The sequence below is a fragment of the Mustela lutreola genome, chromosome 10, assembly GCF_030435805.1.
Source record: "Mustela lutreola isolate mMusLut2 chromosome 10, mMusLut2.pri, whole genome shotgun sequence".
Lineage (NCBI taxonomy): Eukaryota > Metazoa > Chordata > Mammalia > Carnivora > Mustelidae > Mustela > Mustela lutreola.
The window spans coordinates 8,628,080-8,647,456 of NC_081299.1; the positions used below are offsets into that span (position 1 = coordinate 8,628,080).

A 19,377-nucleotide genomic window follows, 5' to 3' on the forward strand; every position below is an offset into this window, starting at 1 on the left:
CTTCTCCCCTGTGCAGCCCTTTCAGGCAGGACAAGGTCTTGCCAGCACTCCACAAGCACTGATTGAGCACCTACTGTGTGCTGGGCCCCGACCCAAGGGGGGAAGGAGTGAACTTCCCTTTCTGGTTTCAAGGCAGGCTCCCATAGAGGGTCCCACCATGAACCCCAAGGGAGATGGGTGATGATCTCCATTCCATAAGGAGGGGTCAAGTCCCAAAAGTGGGTAGCTGGCGGGGGCCACACAGCTGGTGAGACTCAAGACTCAGGCGCTGGTCCTCGAGATCGTGGGCTTTGTTTGTGGAGGGCTCGGACCTGTCCCCTCTGCCGCCCTCCCCTCAAGCTTCGTGCTTTCTCCAGTGTCCACACAGGAGCCCAGTGGCCAGGTCACGGCCCTCTTGCCCCCTATCTCCCCAGGACCCTTGGAGACCCTCACTGCCGCCAGCTTTTGGACTTGGGCACAAAACCCGTCCACCGAGACCTGTTTCAAACTTGATGAGTTTCACAAGCACCTGCTGTGATCTTAGCAAGGGGGGTTTTTGTGTTTTGATAGTTTCAAGCCTTTTTCCATGAGCTGTCAGCCTTAATGTCTCATTGAAACCCATGTTTGCTTTCTTGACATTTTTCTAGTATTAGAATTTCCATTGCTGTCAGTTTATTTTTTTCTTCAAACCTTCGTGATGGCAGTTTTGCCACAGAGAAAAATAGAGAGAGACAGAAAAGCACCTTCCCTGAAGAAGTTAGACCTACAAGAAACCAAGCCCTGAGACTCAGTGGCAGCCATCCTGTTTGGGGCTATTTCTGGCCCTCTGGCTTCCGGTGGGTCCCTGGCGGGGTCTGGGTTCCCGGCCTGAGCTGGATGGAAGGCGAAGCCAGGATAAGCGCCCAGGACTCAGGATGAGAATGGACAGAGGGTGTCGATGCCCCAATCCCCCCCAGAGCAGTGGGGCCCGAAGGGGCGAGGGAGCGTCCGTTCACTTGCTGGCTCATTCGCGTGTTCAAATCGTGGTCCAAGTGCTGGGTCCAGAAACGGGTCCTCACTCCCTCTGGCGTTTAGATGAGCGTCAGGTGCGTCACGGGACCGACGGCTGGCCAGGTGGGGATGCGCGCCCCGGCCCTCCCTGCCCCGGAGCTCCGGCGCCTGCCAGCTGTCTCTCGAGTCCGTTCCACGTTGTGGCCCGTGTCCTCGGCAGCAGAGCCCAGGTGCACAGCGGACCTGGGAGGCACTTGCAGCTTTTGTCCCCATTTCCCAGATGAGAAACCAGGTCCACAGGAAGGTCGAGGAGCTTGTGTAAGACCAGTCGGTTAAGAACAGTCTGAAGTCGGAATTGTGCCTGGTTGAGAAACTCAGACTAAACTTCTTCATTTTAATGAACACCAAAGTCCTTATCTGTTAAATGTTCATTGTTGTTGTTTTGAAATAATTTCAAGCTTAGGATAGAGTCACAAGGAAATGCAAAGAACTAATTTTTCTAAACTTTTTGTGGCGAGTGAGTATCTTGATGCCTTATCATACTTTATAGTGTGTGTTCATGCAAACAAGGTGTATTTTTATACAACACAGGGACACCACCAAAATCAGAGAATTCACACTGGTGCGTTACCACCGACGAATTCTCAGACCCCACTCAAGATCCTTCCTTTGTCCCAGCCATGTCCTCCACAGCAGCAGAATCCAGTTCAGGACTCCATGTTGCTTCTGGTTGTCACATCTCTTGAGTTTCCTTCAGTCTGGGTCCATTCCTGTTTTTTCCGTCACGTTTGTGACCTGGCTACCTTTCAGCATCTCCCCGCTGACTTGGCCGTCCCTCCCCTTGGGTTTTCCCGGTGCAGTCCTTGTGATGGGAGAGTGGAGTCAGGTTGTGTGTCTCTGGTGGCGGGAAGATCCCAGCAGGGCTGCTGAGCTCCCCAGGTGGTGGCCGTCCTGCCAGTTTCCAGCCGGTTGGTCCCTTTCCCGGCGTGGCTGGCTGGGAGCACTTGATGCCAGCACTGCCTCCCAGGCCGCTCTGGCACGAGGCTGTTCTTTTCTCCTTGGCAAGGAGTAAGTGCTTTCGGGGGAGCAATTGCGAGGCTCTCTGAATAACCGGTTCCTCATCACACTTCTTCGTCGTCTCTATTTATATCTGCATGCACTCGTGGCTTTCTGTCTTATTCTCTTGCCATCATTATTGAGTTAGTGTTCAGATTCGGCCCTTGAAGTTGGCGCTGGCGTCCTCCTGTATTCTGAGCACTTCTTTAAGACGATCCTAACTTACCTGGTCCTTCTCTGCCTTCACCCTGGAATCAGCTGTGTCTCCCATGAGCCAGATCTGAACCTTGGGGTGCCGTTGCCAAAGCCTGGCTGAGCCTCCTTCCTCGGGTCTGTTCCGCTTCCCACGGCAGCGGGGCCCACAGGCCGGATGGGAGCTGGCACTGAGAGGGGGCAGGGGCTGGGGCGGACGGGAGTGCTGGCATCGGTGTGGGAACTCACAGGGTCGGCTGGAGTGGCCTTCACGGCAGCCCTGGGGAAACCATGCAGTTGTCCCCGGGGGGGCCACCAACGTCTCGTGTGTCCCTGGACTCGTGTCCTCGGGTGCCAGACGTGTTTACGAAAAGATCGTAGTTACTCCCCCAAGCGAGGAAACTGATAATGAAGACCGTGGACTAAAGCCACATTTTTCCAGGATGCACACTTAGGAAATCTGACCTCTGTTCTCAGCACAGTTTGTCCTGGGTTTTTATCAAAGTACACACGTGGGTTGTCAGGCACCTGTAGATAGACATTGGTACCTCTGGATTCGGCCTTTTCACCTTTCTATTGTTTTATGCTTGTTCCCAAGAGTCAGTGTCACGTGCTGGTTTTCTCTTTGGCGTGATGAGCGCCGCGTTAGTGTCCTGGGGCCCGCTGCGTTAGTGTCCCGGGGCCCGCTGCGTTAGTGTCCTGGGGCCCGCTGCGTTAGTGTCCCGGGGCCCGCTGCGTGGCCCGCAGCCTCCTGGGAATGGTCCCTTTCTCACATTTAAATTTCTAAAAATTTTCAACAGACTTAACATTTTAGAACCATTTTAGATGTGTAGAGTATCTGAAAAGATAGTTCAGAGAGTTCTGTGCACACCCGGTGTCCTTCCTGCCTCCACTGCGCGCAGCTTGCCTCAGTGTATCTGTCCGGTAGCTGAGGTCGTACTGATACATTCCCTTCAACTGCAGCCCACACTCTAGGGTTACTTAGGTGTTCTGTATGTGTGTGTAAGAGACCCTTTTTTTTTTTAAGATTTTGTTTATTTATTTGAGAGAGAGAGTGCACGTGCGTGCATGAGCTGGGGGAGGGGACAAGGCAGAGAGAGAGAGAGAGAGAGAGAGAAGCAGGCTCTGTGCTGAGCAGAGAGCCCGATGCGGGGCTCGATTCCAGGACCCTGAGATCATGACCTGAGCCAAAGGCAGATGTTTAACCACTGAGCCACCCAGGTGCCCAGCCTTGGCAGTTTTGAGGCCTGCTGGCCCGTTAGGTACAGGATGCCCCTTGATGGGAATTTGTATAATATTTTCTTCCTGGTGACAGTGGGGTGGCAGGTTTGGGGGAGGAAGACCACATGGGCACAGGATCGTTCTTACCACATCATGTCAAGGCGCGTGCTCTCAGTGGGACTGATCACTGGGTACCTTCGCGTTTTGGGTCTCATTTCATCTTCATAAAAACCCTCCAGAGTTGGCATGCTGTGTCCCACTTTCCAGACACGAGAACTAAAGCTGGGAAGGTGGAGAGATGTTGTGTTGGGGCTTCCTTGCTCGGAAGGGCTCTGCTTCAAGACTGCCAAGCTGCCTCATTGTTTGTCATCTGGTTTGCTTTCAGTTTTTTGATTATAACTACCACCTCTGCGGACAGCCTTGTTGTGTTCTCTTGGGTTATTTCCTGAGGGTGTGTCCCTGAAGTGGGATTTACTAGGTCAAAGAGTGTGAGGTTTTCACTGCCAGATGGCTCTTGAGAAACATGGAACCAGTTCACAGGGCATGAGCCATGGTGTTCCTTTTTACTCACATCCTTTCCAAGATTGAGTTTTATCACTTTTATTTATTTTATTTTATCTTGTTACTTTGTCACACTCTTTCCCCCTGGCCACCTAAACCACAGCTGGCTATTTGCAAAAGTCAACATTACTCTCAAAGGGGAAAAATTAGTCTTCACTGACATCATTTAAAAGAATGTGCCTCAGGCCAGAGAGCATTTCTCGAAGGGATCGCTTGGGTAACAGGGGCCTCCCAGCGGGAATGAACCATATTCTCCCAAGGTGACCACTCTGCTGGGAGCATCAGTTACCAGACGAAGGAAACTTTAACATTTGTTATATCAAGACTCCAGGTGGGGTACCTGGGTGGCTCTGATGGTCAAGCATCCAACTCCTGATTTCAGCTCAGGTCATGATCTCAAGGCTGAGATCCAGCCCTGTGTCGGGCCCTATGCTGGGCATGGAGCCTGCTTAAGAGAGATTTTCTCTCTCCCTCTCTCCCAACCCCCACACTCTCACTGTCTCTCTCTTAAAAAAAAAAAAAAAAAGAAGAAGAAAAAGAGGAAAGAATCCAAAATTGTGTCATTTTATACATGTTCTTCTTTTGACCATCATTCATTTCCTCTTTAGACCTTAGACACATTTTACATGCTGATAATCACTTACAAGCACATGAAAGTGTGTCCCCCCAACTGACCTAATATCTACACAGCACGTTCAAACCTCTTGTCTTACTAGTAGTATCCTAGTTGGTTGGCCTCCAGTGGGTGTTTCAGCTAGGATCAGGGCTGATGGTTCCCAGAGTTGCTGAGGTCAGAATGTTCTGGAGATGATGCAACTCACTGGCATTTCCAGAGCAGATTTCTCTGGTCAGGTATGCATGCCTAACGGCAGCTTGGAACAACACTTCCAAGTCTCCAAGAGGGCCTCCTCAGGACTCCTCAAGGGCTGTGTGTCCCGATGACGGTCTACGCTGGGAGTTGATTTGCCCAGTGTAGACCAGATTCCTGGGCGCCGAATCTCCTGCCTTGTCAGGTGGCCAATGGGCCATGGGTAAATGTCAACCTATGCTTAGCCGTGTCCTGGCCCCATATTTGATATGAGAGAAGTGCTGGTGTGGATGGTGGGGGTTTGGGATGAGAAGGTAAAGTTGCAGCCTAAGAATCAGTGAATCAGCCCCTCCTGAGCCCCGCGGAGGGATGGTAAGCGTTGATGGTGACGAGCCGCTGTCCTCCTCAAAGGTGGTCACATGGGATCTTTCCGCACGCGTAATAGAAAACCCCATCTCCCACCAAAGGCCTTCAGGGTCGATTGACGCTGGGTCTGTCCAGTGTGGGTTTTAGCAAAGGTCCTCAGGATGAGTCATCTGCCCCCACCCAGGTTTGAGGTCCTCCGTGGGAGCTTTGCATGGCGCTCCAGGGAGTTCTGAGTTCTCTAGACCCTGGGGGCTGCAAGGGAGTGGGGGCAGCCCCAAACCAACTCCTGAGGCAGCAGAGGCCGTCTCCTCGGCTCCAGCTGCCGTGCGTGCCACTCCCGAACCTCTCCTGTGCCTGAGTGGGGTGGGAGACTGGAGAAGGAGTCCGGTGCCCTGGTTGGCTTCCTGACTGGGGGAGAGGTGGTTCCCAGTCCTCCCACAGCTACTGCTGAGGCGAGCGCTGGGAAGCGAGCCTCCGTGTCCAGGCATGGGCGAGGGTTCTGTAACTGTCCCCTGCCGTCCAGCCTGAGTGTCGAACAGATGTCACTGCCTCCCATACGTGGGCTGGGCAGACCAGGCAGCTGCCAGACTCTCCTTGGTGAAGTCACTACTCTTTTTCTTTTTGCAGATTCCAGGCCTGGGAGGAACCCGACAGTAAGTAGCCGTTTGTCGTCCTGCCTCCCTCACTTCTGTGCCCCTAAATCGGACTGTTCCCCTGGTTCTGAGAGCTGCTGGTGGGTCCCTCCCCTCCCACGGTAATGGGGGTGTGAGCTCCCCCTGCAAGTTCAAGCTGGGTCTGCTCCACGGGGGAGTGTCCTGAGCACAGACGGGGAGCCCCACCCCCTCAGTAGTCTCTGGCTCCTGGCTCATCCTGCCGGGGACTTCCAGAAGGGTCTGGCAGACCATGGACTTGGTTTGGGCTACTCTGGGTGCCAGATGGGCTCATTTCCCTTTTCTCCTTCACTCCACTGGGAAAACAAATCCACAACATGATTCTTTGAAAACTCAGCCATCACAGCGGTGTCTGGGTGGCTCAGTCGGTGAAGCGTCCAACTCTTGGTTTCAGGTCAGGTCAGGGTTTTCAGGGTTGTGAGGGATTTCAGGTTGTGAGATCGAACCCCACCTCGAGCTCCGTGCCGAGCATAGAGCCTTCTCGATTCTCTCTCCGTCTTTTCCTCTGCCCCTCCTCTCCTGCACATGCTCTCTTTCTCACTTTCTCAAAAAAAAAAAAAAAAAAAAAAAAGTGTGAACACATAGCCATCCTGTGTGGACCACTTGCCATGAGGCAGGCGCCTCGCTCTATGCTCCTCAGTTATCGCGGGTGGTCCTGACGGCACTCGAAGGTTGGTACTGTCGTTCATTTTACAAAAGAAGGAACCTAGGCACGGACAGGAGAGCTGGGTTCGCGATTGGAAAATAGATCTGCAAGCCCTGGTATGACTTGAACCCTGGTTTGTGGGGCTTCAAAGCTGGTACCCTGCACTGTTGCCCTGAGCTGGAAGGACTTCTTCACCTGCCTTTGACAAAGAGCTTCCTGCTGTGGGCAGGTGCTGGGCCAGGGGCTTTGCTGGTGACTGACAGTGACCAGGGAGGGGCCCAGACACCTGGCCCTCAGCGGGCTGGGCTGGGTGCCCTGCTCTGGGCCCAGCCTCCAGGAGCGCTCTGGGTGGGGAGGGGTTTGGTAAGACAAGGGGTGTTGCCCTCCGGGGCTGAGGGATGGGGTAAGACAAAACACTCCATGCGGCTACATCTCAGCTGTGTACGGTTCACCCATTGTTTTTTCCATTTATCAATCTTTCCGTGACTTTCTTTCAACTCAGACATTCATACATGGAGAGAGGTTTCCGTCCTTTAATTTCTTAATGCAACAGCCAGAACCACAATGTGAGTTCAGTTTCAAATTATGGGAGGTCACATTCACAAATATGCTTGGGTCAGATAAGTGACTATTACAATACCAGGAAATTTGATGAAAAAGGCATTTAATGATTGTGAGATAATCAAACATTGTTTGGCCACAAGAGTCCATGGTATCATAGAAACTTGTTTAAAATGCCATCTCTCGGACTTCAGATGATTGTGAAAGGACAGTCATGGCTGTGTGGCTCTATTTTGTGAATCACTCGAGCCCATTCCATTTTGAAGGCTGAAGGTACATATTATGCGTTAGAACATTCCATGAGACCACTCTTCCTTTATACTTAACTATGAAAGTCAAAAACGAAACCACCGTTTAACTGAAGACATAGCTGGTTTTAGAACACGTTAGTGTAATCGTAACCAGTCGCCGTCCCAGGAGGTCAGGGCTGGGCAGTTGCGGTGGGCCTGGAGTGCACACTTAACCCACACAGACTGATAAGCATGGATTCCAGAGCGAGGTGCCGGGGTTCGAGGGCTGGCCCGCACACTTCCTTGAGCGAATTCCCTGACTCCTCTGGGTCTCAGTTTCCTGGTCTGTGAAGTGGGAGGGTGCTGGTATTAGCCACTTTACAGGGCGGTCGTGAGGATTCACACGTGTTGAGGCCACACACACGCGGTGGGCGCTGTAGGGGATGCTGGCTGCTCTGGTTATTTAGTAGGTGTAAAAAGCAACAGGACTTCTGAAACTCAGCACAGGGCACCAGGCTCTCCACGCCGAGAAGCCGTGGGTGGTGTGTGGCAACCTTCAGGCAGAGAGGGAGACTCACTGGAGTCTGGAGGTGAAGAAACGGGGGCTTCCCAGGGTGGTTGGGGGCACCCTTTGTCAACTCCACCCCCTCTGTGCCCACAGCAGCTGAAGAGTGTGTCAGTGGTGGAGCCGGGCACGGAAGAGCTGGGCTTGCTGAGCCCCCCGGTTGCGGAGGCCTCCCCCGGCGGGGCAGTCTGCCGAGAGAGCATGCGGCTGCTGGAAGCTAGCCCTCCCGCCGGGAGCCCCTCGTCCCCCAGGGACCTCCCCGAGCCCCCCCGGGTGACCTCGGAGCATACCAACAACAGGATCGGTGAGTCTGCTGGTTCGGGGGGGTCCCTGTGTGCTCAGGACTGAGGGAGCAGGAGGAGTGAGACCCAGACCCCCTGGGGCAGGAAGGCCTGGTGAGGAGGGGGTGGGTTCCCCCGCCCACCCTCGTAAGTAGGAACAACTTTTCATGAGAGACTTAAAGCCTGTTCCATCTTGGCAGCCCAGTTTAACTTTCTGTAAAATGGGTGTAGTAGTGATCCGGCCCCCACAGGGCCATTGCAGGCGCTTGTGAAGTTGTGTTGGCGGGTGAGGGTCGGGGAGAGGGGCTCCCCACTGCCTGGGGGGCTGCCAGCTTTAAAGTGAGCCATGAACGCCTCCCCCACCCCCAGCAAAGAGCCCTTTGCGGGGACAGGAGGAGACATTCCAGTGACAACAAGACCGGCCCCTTGTCTGGACGGAAGTCCTCTCTCGTCGTCATGTGGCCTTCTGAGGACAGTGCCTGCCTCTTCTTTTCACACCCGGGGCAAGGGCACTGTCGGGTGGGTGCGGGGAGATTGTCCGTGTCACACAGCTGCGGGCGGCAGCGCCAGGACCCGGCCCCATCCCACACCTGCGGGGCTCTGAACCCCGTGGCTGGCCCACCTCTGCAGAGACCAGCCCTTCCCGAGCCTCGGCTGCCCTCCACCCGAGGCAGGCCTTCGGCTTTGGCCTCTCAAGAGTCTCCCTGCCTCCTCTCCGGCTTCTCTCCGTCCTGGTACAGCAGAGTGTTTCTACCGAAATACATGCCTGTCCATTCTGCACCCCACTTCAGCACTCCCGGTCACTGTCAGGATGAATCCCAGGATGCACTCTTATTCTGGCATTCATATCGGTCACTGCCCACGAGCTGCCTCCACCGACCAGACTCCCCTGCCTCCTGAACCCTCCAGCCTGCTTTGCCCACTCACTGGCAGTTTCCAGAGCTCACAGAGCCTTCTCTCCCTTCAGAGCTTCTCTGCGGGAGCAGCCTCCTCACCTGGGACAGCCAACTCCCCCTTTGAATCTAGTCAATTCCTGATGTCCTGAAACCCCTGCTTATTTGCCTCCTCCTCCAGGAAGTCTTCCTGGCCCTCTCCACTCTCCTGTCTAAACCAATGCCCCTCTGTTGTGCTCCCTCAGACCCCGGACCTCCAGACCCCGTATCCTCAGCCTCCCGCAGTATGACTGGGTTTGTGGCCTCTGCCCCCTGCCTCGCTCCCATCTGACTGTGAGCTCCCTGAGGGCAGGCCTTACTGAGCTCCATCTCTTTCTTCTCTGGAGGGTTAAGCATTGCCGGGATAATACCAGAGAGGCATCTGTAATCATCCTATACATTTCTACAGGAGGCATTGGTGGGTAGAACTCTTTGGGCCAGGGTCTTTCATACGAAACCAAAACTTTTGGCGCTGTAGCTCTCAGCAAGTTTTATTTAAGAAGAGTGTTATTTGGGGTAATACCACCCACAAGGCATCTCCTCTAAATTTCCTAAGAAGTCATAACTTGAACGTTTGGATCTGTGCTGAGTGCAGTGTCCGGAGCTGCGGGGGCAGGCGGAGGGACGTACCGGGCTCCAGGACGGCTGGGGTGTGGCCAGCCCGCTCCAACCGCCTGCTAGCCTTGCTGGTGAGCAGGGTTGTTGGGAGAGAGGGCCTTGGAGGTTTGCTCGGGAACCTTTCATCCTTCTGACACCATCCCCGAGGAGCACCCCCTGCCCCACAAAACCCATCTAGTACCCCAGGGGGGACCACACCCAGCCCGAGCTATATCCCTTTGCCCCTGGGCACCAGGCAGGGGGAGCCCCTCACCTCCCAGGCCACTAAGATAACTTCCCTGGATTCTAGAGCCGTGGGTGGGATAGAAGGTTCGAGCAGCCCCTGAAAGACCCTCCTTTCTGTTCCCAGCTTGGGGGGCGGGGCAGGTGATGACGGATAGAGCTGGAGCAATCAGGACCCTCGGAATGTGAGGGAGGGAGAGCCTGGCCCCTGGCTTCGGCTTCTTCGGACAAACCCACCCTGTTCCCTGTGCCTCGTCTTCTCTTCCAAGCCCTGTCTGGCTGCTCCAGGCCCTCTCGCCCTCCCCACGGTCCCTTCTCTCTCACCCCCTCTGGCTCCCGCTCTTTCCTAGGCCCTCTGCAAAGGCTCCCGGGGCAAAGGGCCTACAGGCCTCGGTGGAGGGTGTTGGCCGGGGCCTGGGGCCCTGCTCTCTCTTTTGGGGTGTGTGAGGGGCCCCCAACCCACAGCTTGCGACACTCGCAGCTTTTCTCTCGTCCTCGCTGCTATTTTGAACACTTCCCTCTTTCCCGGAGTGTGAAAGGCCAAAACAGAAGGACTAGCTTGATGCATAGGGTGGCCAGTGTAAGGCCCCCAGGGATCTTTGGAGAGCTCCTGGATCAGAGGGGCGTAACTGGGTGACGCAGAGAGGCAGGTCAGGAGCCCCCTGCTCCACCCCTGCTGTCAAGTTCCCTCTTGAGACTCCAGAGAGAGTCCCAGAGCCAAGCTGCTGGAGCTGGGACCCTGTCCCGAGCTCAAGGCCATCAGAGAAGCTAGGCTGAGTGTAGGCCAGGCTTCTCCCTTCCCAGCTCCTTGGACAGCTTCCTTAACTCCCCTGAGCCTCTGAAGTGCCTCCCCCATCCCCAGCAGATGATGGTGAGGACCGCAGAGGGTCCTGCCTCTCAGGAGCCACGATTCCTCCAAGCAGCACGCACAGGCAGCCCTACCATGCACCGGCCAGGCCCAGCTGTGAAGGCGGGACACGGGCCATGAGTAATAAACACTGAGATCTGGCCCCGAGCAAAGCCTCACAGGCTGCTGTTCATTATTAACAGGCCTGAGCTTCCTCAGACTGTCAACTGTCTGGGTTTACCTGAACTGAAAAGGTCTTTCACTACGAAAACCGGGAGCAGCCCAGGCCAACCAGAACACGTTGCCCCCCACGCCCCCAGGTGTCTGATGTAGGCTCGCGGACGGGAGTGGAAAGGGTAGCCAGTCGGGTGGGAGTTTCTGCTGAGAGTTCCACTAACTGCCTGGTGACTTTGGGCCAGTCATTTAACCTTTCAGGGCTTCAGGTTCTTTCTATCTGTCCACGGGGACAAGAACAGACTGCTCGCTGCGTGGCAGCGTTGTGAGGACTCGGGAGTCGTGTGTGGAAGGGTCTGGACGGGCTGCCTCTGCTGCTCAGTGGGGCTGCAGCCGCCCCCTTCTCTGCCCGGGGCTCATTTTCTCCCCAGCGCGGCTCTCTCCTTCCCTACCCCATCCCCTCCTCAATGCTGGGGCGGTCATGAGCCTCTCCCACAAGCGGGCCAGTCCTTCAGTCCGGCACACAGTTTGTAGCTGTTCTATGTCCTTTGAGCCTCAGGACACCTGTGAGGTTGATGGGACCGCCTGTGCATCAGAGACTGGGTCGCGGGCCCGAAGCCACATAGCAGGAGAGACAGAGCTGGAACCTGAACCGCCCCCTGCCCCCTCGCCCTGCCCAGCGAGGGCCCCGGTCCCCTCTCTTCACCCTCCCTTTTGCCTTGCAGAGAAGATCTACATCATGAAGGCTGACACAGTGATTGTGGGGACTGTGAGGACTGAGGTGCCCGAGGGCCGGGGGCTGGTGGGGCCGGCGGGGCCTGAGTTCGAGGAGGATCTGGAAGTGGACCACGCCCCCCGCTTCCCAGAGCAGGAGACAGAGCCGCCTCTGGACAGCTGTGGGGACGCCATGTTCTCGGTGGAAGAGGAAGGAAAGGAGGCCTCCTTGCCCGTGACCGTCACGGAGAAATGAAGCCTGGCCTGGGTTGGGGCTGAGCGGACAGTGGGGCGCCAGCCAGGGTGGCCCTGGTGGCACCAGGCTGGGGGCAGAAGCCCTTGTGACCAGAACTGAGGTTCCAGCACCCAGGGGTAGAGCAGCCTGGAGCAAGGGGGTTCCAGGGGCCTCTCGTTGCATCCCTGCCCTGCTGCCCCCCAGCCCAGACCCTCGGGAAGCCTGGGCTTGTGCAGGAGAGACGACCCAGGGGCGGGATCTGAATGGCAGTGTTTGTTGGAGCGGCAGACGGACAGCAGGGACTGGGCACCTGTCTCCTGCCACTGCCCCCGGAGCCCCAAGCATCAGACACGCGCCACGGGGGCCAGAGCTCACTGACGGCAGAGGCCGGGAGGCACTGGCCCTGTGCCTTCAGCTCTCACCCTGGGCGGTGGGAGTGACGCCCCCCAGACCTTCCCACCATGCTGGAAGCCCCCAGTTAGTGTACTGTGGCCCCTGAGGGCACTGAGCCAGCACCTGTGGTGGTTTGTCCTGGGTTGAAGGGAAGTCAGGGGCCGAGTTGTCATGGGCTGGCCCCACCTTGGCAACAGCCACCACCCCTCCCTCGCAACCCCTTCCGCTGTGCTCTGCGCCCACATCCAGGTGATTGCCCCACCTGGCCCCTAGCCATGCCGGAGCCAAGTGAAACCCTCCTGGTGCCGCCAGCCCCCTCCTATTCTGTAGACCCACGGTGGGTGAGGGGTCTGGGGTCACTGATTGTTTCACAAGGTCCCCAGCTGTCACCTCCGCGGGAGGCTCCTTGGGACCCAGACGCTCAGCTGCTGCCGCGCCTCACCCGCAGCCAGAGACCCTGCCCACCCAGCTGCTGCCTGGAGAGGAGCCTGCTGGTGGGGAGCCCTGGGCCCTTCCTGGGTGCCTGCCTGCTCTGTGGCCCCTCTGCTGTCCCAGGGTGAGGCGCCTTCCGCACACCTACCATGCATCCGGAGCCCAGTGGGCCCAGCCCTGCCCTTGCCCTCCAGCTGCTCAGCACCCATGGTTGGGACACGGATGTCAGAAAGCAACACGGTTTCGCCCAGACTTCCTGCCTTCTTCCGGATTCTCAGAAAAACTAGTAGTCCCGTCTGGACTTGAGGACTTTCGCATTTCACGTTAAGGAGTAAAGCTGTCCTGACTTGGGTCTGGCTGGCCTGCTCTCCCCAGGGCTTTCAGACTCATGTGAACAAACATGAGCCAGCCTTGGAGAGGGATGTGTGGGCAGAGGACGGGGCTGCCCACAGCTCAGGCCATTCCACCTCAGCTGCCTGCAGGCCCCAGGAATTCACCCGCTGGAGTCCAGGCCGTTTACCCGCCAGCTTGCTCATTCTCTGGAGGAAGTTGGGGCTGGGCCAGGAATCACAGGGTAGTTTCTGAAACTGCTCAGATGTTCGGAGGGGCTAGGACACCAAGAGGGACTCACGTCGGAACCTGAAGACGTTGCCATGTGAAGGACAGTATTTGCCCAGATGTGCCGTGCGGGAACGGCCGGGGTGCCTGTGCCTGGAGCTCTGGCTGGAAGGGGCCCGAGTACGCCCCACCCCGCTGAGCAGGGCCCTGGCAGTCTTGACTTGAAGATGCGGTCCCCCTGTTGGGAGAAATGAAGAACTTCCTTGCCCAAAGTCCCTTCACAAAACCTTTGATCCTCTGAAATTTTGATCCTCAGAAAATGTGTAAGGTTCCTTAAAAATACCAGTTGTAAGTTTCAGGAAACTATTTTTGAGAGTGAGAATATTTGAGAACATCTGAGCAGGAAGGGTCTGGGCAGTCCCTCTCCCCCAGAATGGGGCGGGGGGTCCTCCTTCATCCAACTACCTAGGCGGCCAGCTTCTGAGCTCTGTGCCCTGTGTCGAGGTGAGTGCCCAGCTTGGTCCCCAGCCCCTCTGGGGCCAAGTGAGACCGTCCTGGTGCTGCCAGCCCTCCTCTTGTAGCCCCCACAGTGAGCCTCTTGTCGACTGACTTGTCTCACAGTGTCCCTACCAGTCCCCTCCACGGGGGAGGCATCTTGGGACCCAGAGGTCTGCAGCAGGGAGCCTGCCTGCTGCTGGGACAAACCTTCCTCCACGTAATTCCCACTCCCTGGGCTAAGACCTGTCCTCTGAGGATATTTAAAAGAAAATACCTCTTGTCATAAGGCTTCCTGTGGGTATTTGCAGATAGAGATACTGGGCCTCTCTGTGGCCCACCCTCTGGGCTGGGAGGAGCTGCCCCTGCAGCTTGGGAAAAGGGAATCCCAAAGTAGCAGCATGAATGTCCAGCTTTGGGGCAAGGAGAGGATTGAGGGGTAAATGGAAACCTTGGACTTGGGGCCTGAGCTGGGAGGGGCCCAGCCTGCAGCCCTGATCACAGCTCAGGGCCAGTGGGGGCCCTAGTGCCCACCCCAGGCAGCCGGCCGGGAGCTCCCCTCTTGACTGTGCCGCCCCTGGGGTGGAGGAAAGAGACAGAGGGCCGTGGTCAGACCTCACCCACCCCATCCCCAGGACTCCAGCTCGTGCCCAGATCTTTTGATCAAACCCAGCCGGTTACCCACTGTGTTTTCCTGCCACGCAGTTGGTCCAAGAGCTGGGAGAATTGCCCTGCCCTGCCCAGTGATCAGGGTCCACCTCCTAACCTCTGTCCATTCTGACGTCCAGGTGAGCAGAGCACACGTCCCCTGCTGCTCAGGGTGGCAGAGGGCAGGCCAAGAGGGACCCTCCCATGCACGGATAACATCCCTCTTCCTGAACAGTTGTATTCAGGGAGTGACGGTAAGTGATGTGTCCTAAGGAAGCTCTTGCATTCATAGGAAACGTATTCTTTCCCACGGCAGTCTGGTGGATTGTAAGCCGTTTTCCGTTTGTAGAATCTCTCAGGCCAGGGCCACTCCCCGAAACGGAACAGGAGGCTGCATCTCCAGAGCCTGGGGGCTCCTCTGCCCCCTCTCCAGGGCTGCGGGCCTGAAGAGGTCACCGGGAACTGGCTTGTTGGGTTAAACAAATGAAACTCTGTGCACGGACAAGGCGGCTCTCTGGCTGCAGGTTCTTGGGTGCCTTCCCTCCCACCCACGTTCTCGACCTTGTCCTCTAAGAGATAACAGTGGAGGAGGCGGTGGCGGGTGGGAGGGAGGCAGCAGGGCCTGAGACAGAGATGAACTTGGAGCATCAGGCTGGATTGGAGGCCAGAGGGAGAATATTAAAAGTACCGAGGTCAGCTCTGTCCTGAGGAGGAACTGGCAGAGCCCACCCCGGCTCTTACCCCCTCCCGTGGGTCTGGCACCCACGCTGGATTCATACCCTGGGGCCATGCCCAGGGACCAGAGGAGCACAGGTCCCCAGTGGTTGTGAGCAAGTCACAGGCAGAGAGGCCCGACTGCTGCTCTTCGGAGCAGACACAGAACTGCAGAGATGTGCAGGTCAGACTTGGGGTTCGAATCCTGGCTCTGCCACTTACCAGCAAGGCGATCTTGGTTATGTGAGGCACAGAGGTAACACGGGTCCAGCTGTTTCCTGGTCTGCGGGGCAAGAGTGTCAGCCCGTATCCGGTAGGGTCACGGGGTTCTGTTGGAGGCCGGGGATCGGGGGCTTGTTCTTGCTGCTAGTAGTTGTGTCCTGGGCACAGCGTAGCTGCCACCTACCACCGAGTGCGCCCTCGGGGGGGCTGGCAGAACTCCCGTGCAGGTCACCTTCGAAGCTGCAGGTCACCTTTGAAGCTGCAGGTCACCTTCGAAAGCGCGCTGTGATTGCTCATTGGTTCTAGGGAGCCTGTGTTGGCTTGGGCAAGGTTCACCAGGGCCCTCAGGCTCTCCTGGAACCTGGGTTCCTTTGCGGCCAGGTTGTGTGGGAAACCCCACGGTGGATACACCCCTTCTTGGTCTGTGGGGTGCCCCAGAAACCCCTCAAGTCAAAGTCCTAGGACTGGGCTGTTTGTTAGATGTCTGACACTCGGGCATTTGCCATGTGCTGTGGGTCCCTCTGTAGGGGACGTCCTGTTCATGGTTCTAGTGCATTCCAGCACATTGCTGCCTAAGATCTTTCTCCGGGGGCCTCCCTCACCCCCTCCTTCCTCCCATCCTTTTAAAAACACCTGTGATGAGCCAGGCCCACGTGTCGCTCCAGAGGGCACAGAGCACTCAGACAGACTCGCTTGCGTGGGTCTGTGTCCGGTGCATGGAGACAGATGACCGTGCATAACTGACCGGTGAACAAGGTAGTTCCAGAAGCCATCCTGCTCTGTGTGCTGTGAGAAGCCCCCATCAGGGGTGTGTGGCAGAGTGTCTGCAGGGGAGGACCAGCTCCAGCCATGTGGCTGGCTGAGCTCAGAGGAGTGACATGACAAGAGGGGGTACTGGGAACGTGCGGACAGAACATTCCGGGAAGTCAGGGGAACCACAGTTGCAAAGGCCCTGAGGTAGGAGTGCTTCTGGCCTGGAGATTCAGGAAACCCGACCCAGTGGGAGAAGCAGGGCAGAGAGAAGAAGGAGGGGAGCCGGGAAGCCAGCGGCGCACAGGGGGCGTGTGGGGCTGCTGGAGGACACTTAGATTTTATCATCAAATCTGGTATACAAGGCTATGTCTTTTTTTCTCTATGAGAACAATCAACATCCTGGTATTATCTCAGGAATAGGCGTGAAGGGCCAAAGCAGAGGCGCCAAAGGTTGTTTTAACCTATTTCTGAGGGAAATCTAGGAAAGAGGCAGTGGGGGCCGGCTGTCAAGGGGCCGATGTCCAGGCTTTCTCAGAAAAGGCCGAGTTCAGACTGCATTCCTGGCTGAGAGCAGTTCCTGGCTCCGGGGGCCCGATGTCACTGTGCTGGGGCTGGGAGCCAGGCGGGTCTAGGTTCCCCTTTCTTTGGCTGGCTTCCAGGAGAGTAAAAACCACAACAAAAATTCCTGGGGGAGGGAGGAAACTTTGTTTGTGTTTGGGTGCCGGGCGAGGGGCCTCTTTGGAGCCAGCCTGCACGCCCCCCTTCCGCGCCCCCTTCCGTTGATTGTTGATCGGCCCAGCTTGTGCCTGGAAGGGCGCGGCGCCATCAGGGTTCACTTCCAGCCCGAGCAGTTCCAGCCACAGAGCCCCCCAAGCTCGGTTTCCTAGATCTGCAACACGGACGTGATAACCCCCTCACAGGAGGGCTGTGAGGTGCTGGGGTGAGCGGGCTCAAGCGTTTGGCCTGGCGCTGGGCAGCTTCCCTGTTTGGTACAGGGCGGCCCATGGAGGCATCTCGGGGCCTTTAGACCTAATGGTTTCTGTATCTGGGCTTCATTAATAATGGCTGAAAGGCTGAGGGTCAGTGCTCCCTTTTACAGACCAGGGCTCAGAGAGGCACACAGACTGACCCACTGTCACACAGCCAGGAAGGTGCCTTCCTGTCCACGGAGCCAGGCTCCTGCTGCGCTTGGTTGGGCACTTATATCAAGGTTATCCTCAGGCCCTGTGCCCTCTGGACAAGCTTCCTTGCCTCCAGCTCACCATAGCTCGGAGGTAGGAGGGAGGTCGGTTTGAGCCCTCCTCTTCTGGGGAGGCAGAGATCTTCACGGGAGCCTGGGCAACCTGCCGAGCTCAAGCGGCAGACCGGTTGTGGCTTTCTGAGTCCCCCTGGCAGGGCAGGAAGGACCCCGAGCAGCCCAGGTAGAACCTCTGTCCTTGGATCTGCACTCCCCCAGGTGGCCTCACTCAGGGGAGACCAGGGGCAGGGAGCGCAGACAGCGTAGAGAGCCGGGCGTCCTCTCAGCCACCCCTCGTACCCCACTCTCTGCCCCACGCCCCCGAGGAGCCCTGGAAGGAAGACGAGGCAGGAGCAAACCTCCCCAGATCATAGATGGGAAAATAGCCCCACAGGGATTAAAGTGGGTTGCCCTGTGGTCCCAGCTCCGTGCCGCCTGGGGGAGAACAGGACGGCAGGCAGGGAGATCACTGTTCTGTCCGGGCGATCGGTAAAGGGGACTTGCTGCTCTTGGTTCTGCCCTTTATTTATTTATTTCAGTGTGGTGTTGACACAAGAGTAACCGCAGTGAGTTAGGTCCTTATGGATAAGGCAGCTTTGCAGGTGTCGAGGGGGTCCGCGTAATCAGATAGACTAGATCACAGGAGCTGTCTGCAGCCTCACAGGCACGAAGCTTGTGCAGCCCGGCCGGTCTCCTGCTTTGAAGGGCCAGCACTTGATTTAATGCTCTATTTAAATTTAATGCTGTCCAAATGATTGTGCATTTTTGAACAAGGTGCCTGGGTTCTCCTTTTCTACTGGGTCTCCCAAATCAGGAGGCTGCTCCTTCAGGGGCGGCATCATTGTCTGTCCGGATCGTGCTCCATGCAGAGGCCGTTTCCGCGCCTTGCTATGTCCGCTCTCAGGGACCACGCTTTCCGATGAACTCGCTGAGCCCCTTACAGTGACGTTGAGTGGCTAGTAACTGACCTGAACTGTCCCGATGATCTCTTGCTACATCCTAAACCACCTCAAAACTCAGTGGCTCAAAGCAGTATCTGCAACTGATTTTGCTCACAGCTCTGCATGCATTTTGGCTGGGGCTCAGAGGTGCGGGGAGCTCGCCTCTGTTCACAGCTGGCCCCAGGGATCGCACTTCGGATAGCAAGTGGGTGTGGGCTGTGGGCTTCTCTCCACAGGCCTCTCTTGGGGATGCTGAGGCTTCCTCACAGCATGGCAGCTGCCTTCTTAGAACAAACAGCCCCGGCATAGGAAGCGGGACCTGCCAGGTTCTTAAGACAGGGGCCCAGCAATGGGCCCAGCATCACTGTGGCCACATGCTATTGGTCAAGCAGCCCCAGAGCCCAGGTTCAAGGGGAAGGGCTGCAGACCCCCCCCCCCCCCCGAGCCCACAAAGAATTTTGAGATCTTACTATGTGACAGGGACTGCACTTAATACTTTGCTTCCTGCCTCCTTTCATCCTCGCAGTAACTGAACTGCTCTTGCTCCCAGAGTTGTCTCAAGGGAGCTAAATCACGTGTCCAAGGTCAGCCAGTTGGAATTGGAATTGAAGTTGGCCTGTGTCCAGAGCGAGATCTGACCATGGGGACACCCTGTGCATTCAGGAACCCCTGCAGGCAGAATGCAGCAGGGCCAGAAATCAAGCCTACTTCTGTTTGATTCAAGAACGTTTGAGGCTTTCAAATTAATTGGCTCCAACACCCCATTTTCCAGATGGAGAAACTAAGGTTGCAAGCGCTCTTGCCCCCTAAGAAGGGGGGCAGGGTCTGGCACCTTCCAAGGCAGGATGGGGGCCCCCCTCTCGGGGCTGTACCCAGCCTGGCCAGGAAATCACAGAGAGCTGTGGGCAGATTATGCAAGAGTCTGTCGCAGGGACATTGTTTTTCATTGCGATTACACTTCACCCAGGAAATACCCACAGCCTTGGTGTGGAGGGAGGGAGGTGTCGTGGCAGGTGTCAAGGGAGGGCCCCTCCCAGCAGCAGAAGACCCCACGTGAATGCTGGGGCACTCTCGAGATGGACCAGATCTCGAGATGTTGTGCCCTGTCCAGGTTC

General features: G+C 56.8%; 1 protein-coding gene across 3 annotated transcripts in view; it reads left to right on the plus strand.

Annotated features, from left to right (window-relative positions):
• Positions 1 to 13,618, plus strand: part of TNFRSF8 (TNF receptor superfamily member 8) — a 62,948-nt gene extending 49,330 nt beyond the window's left edge. For all 3 annotated transcript variants that reach the window (XM_059136146.1, XM_059136149.1, XM_059136147.1), the window contains 3 exons: positions 5,801 to 5,826; positions 7,943 to 8,150; positions 11,646 to 13,618. In XM_059136146.1, the coding sequence (XP_058992129.1) occupies positions 5,801 to 5,826; positions 7,943 to 8,150; positions 11,646 to 11,890 (479 nt within the window). In that variant the 3' untranslated portion in view covers positions 11,891 to 13,618. The remainder of the gene's footprint in view (positions 1 to 5,800; positions 5,827 to 7,942; positions 8,151 to 11,645) is intronic.
• Positions 13,619 to 19,377: the final 5,759 nt, after the last annotated feature.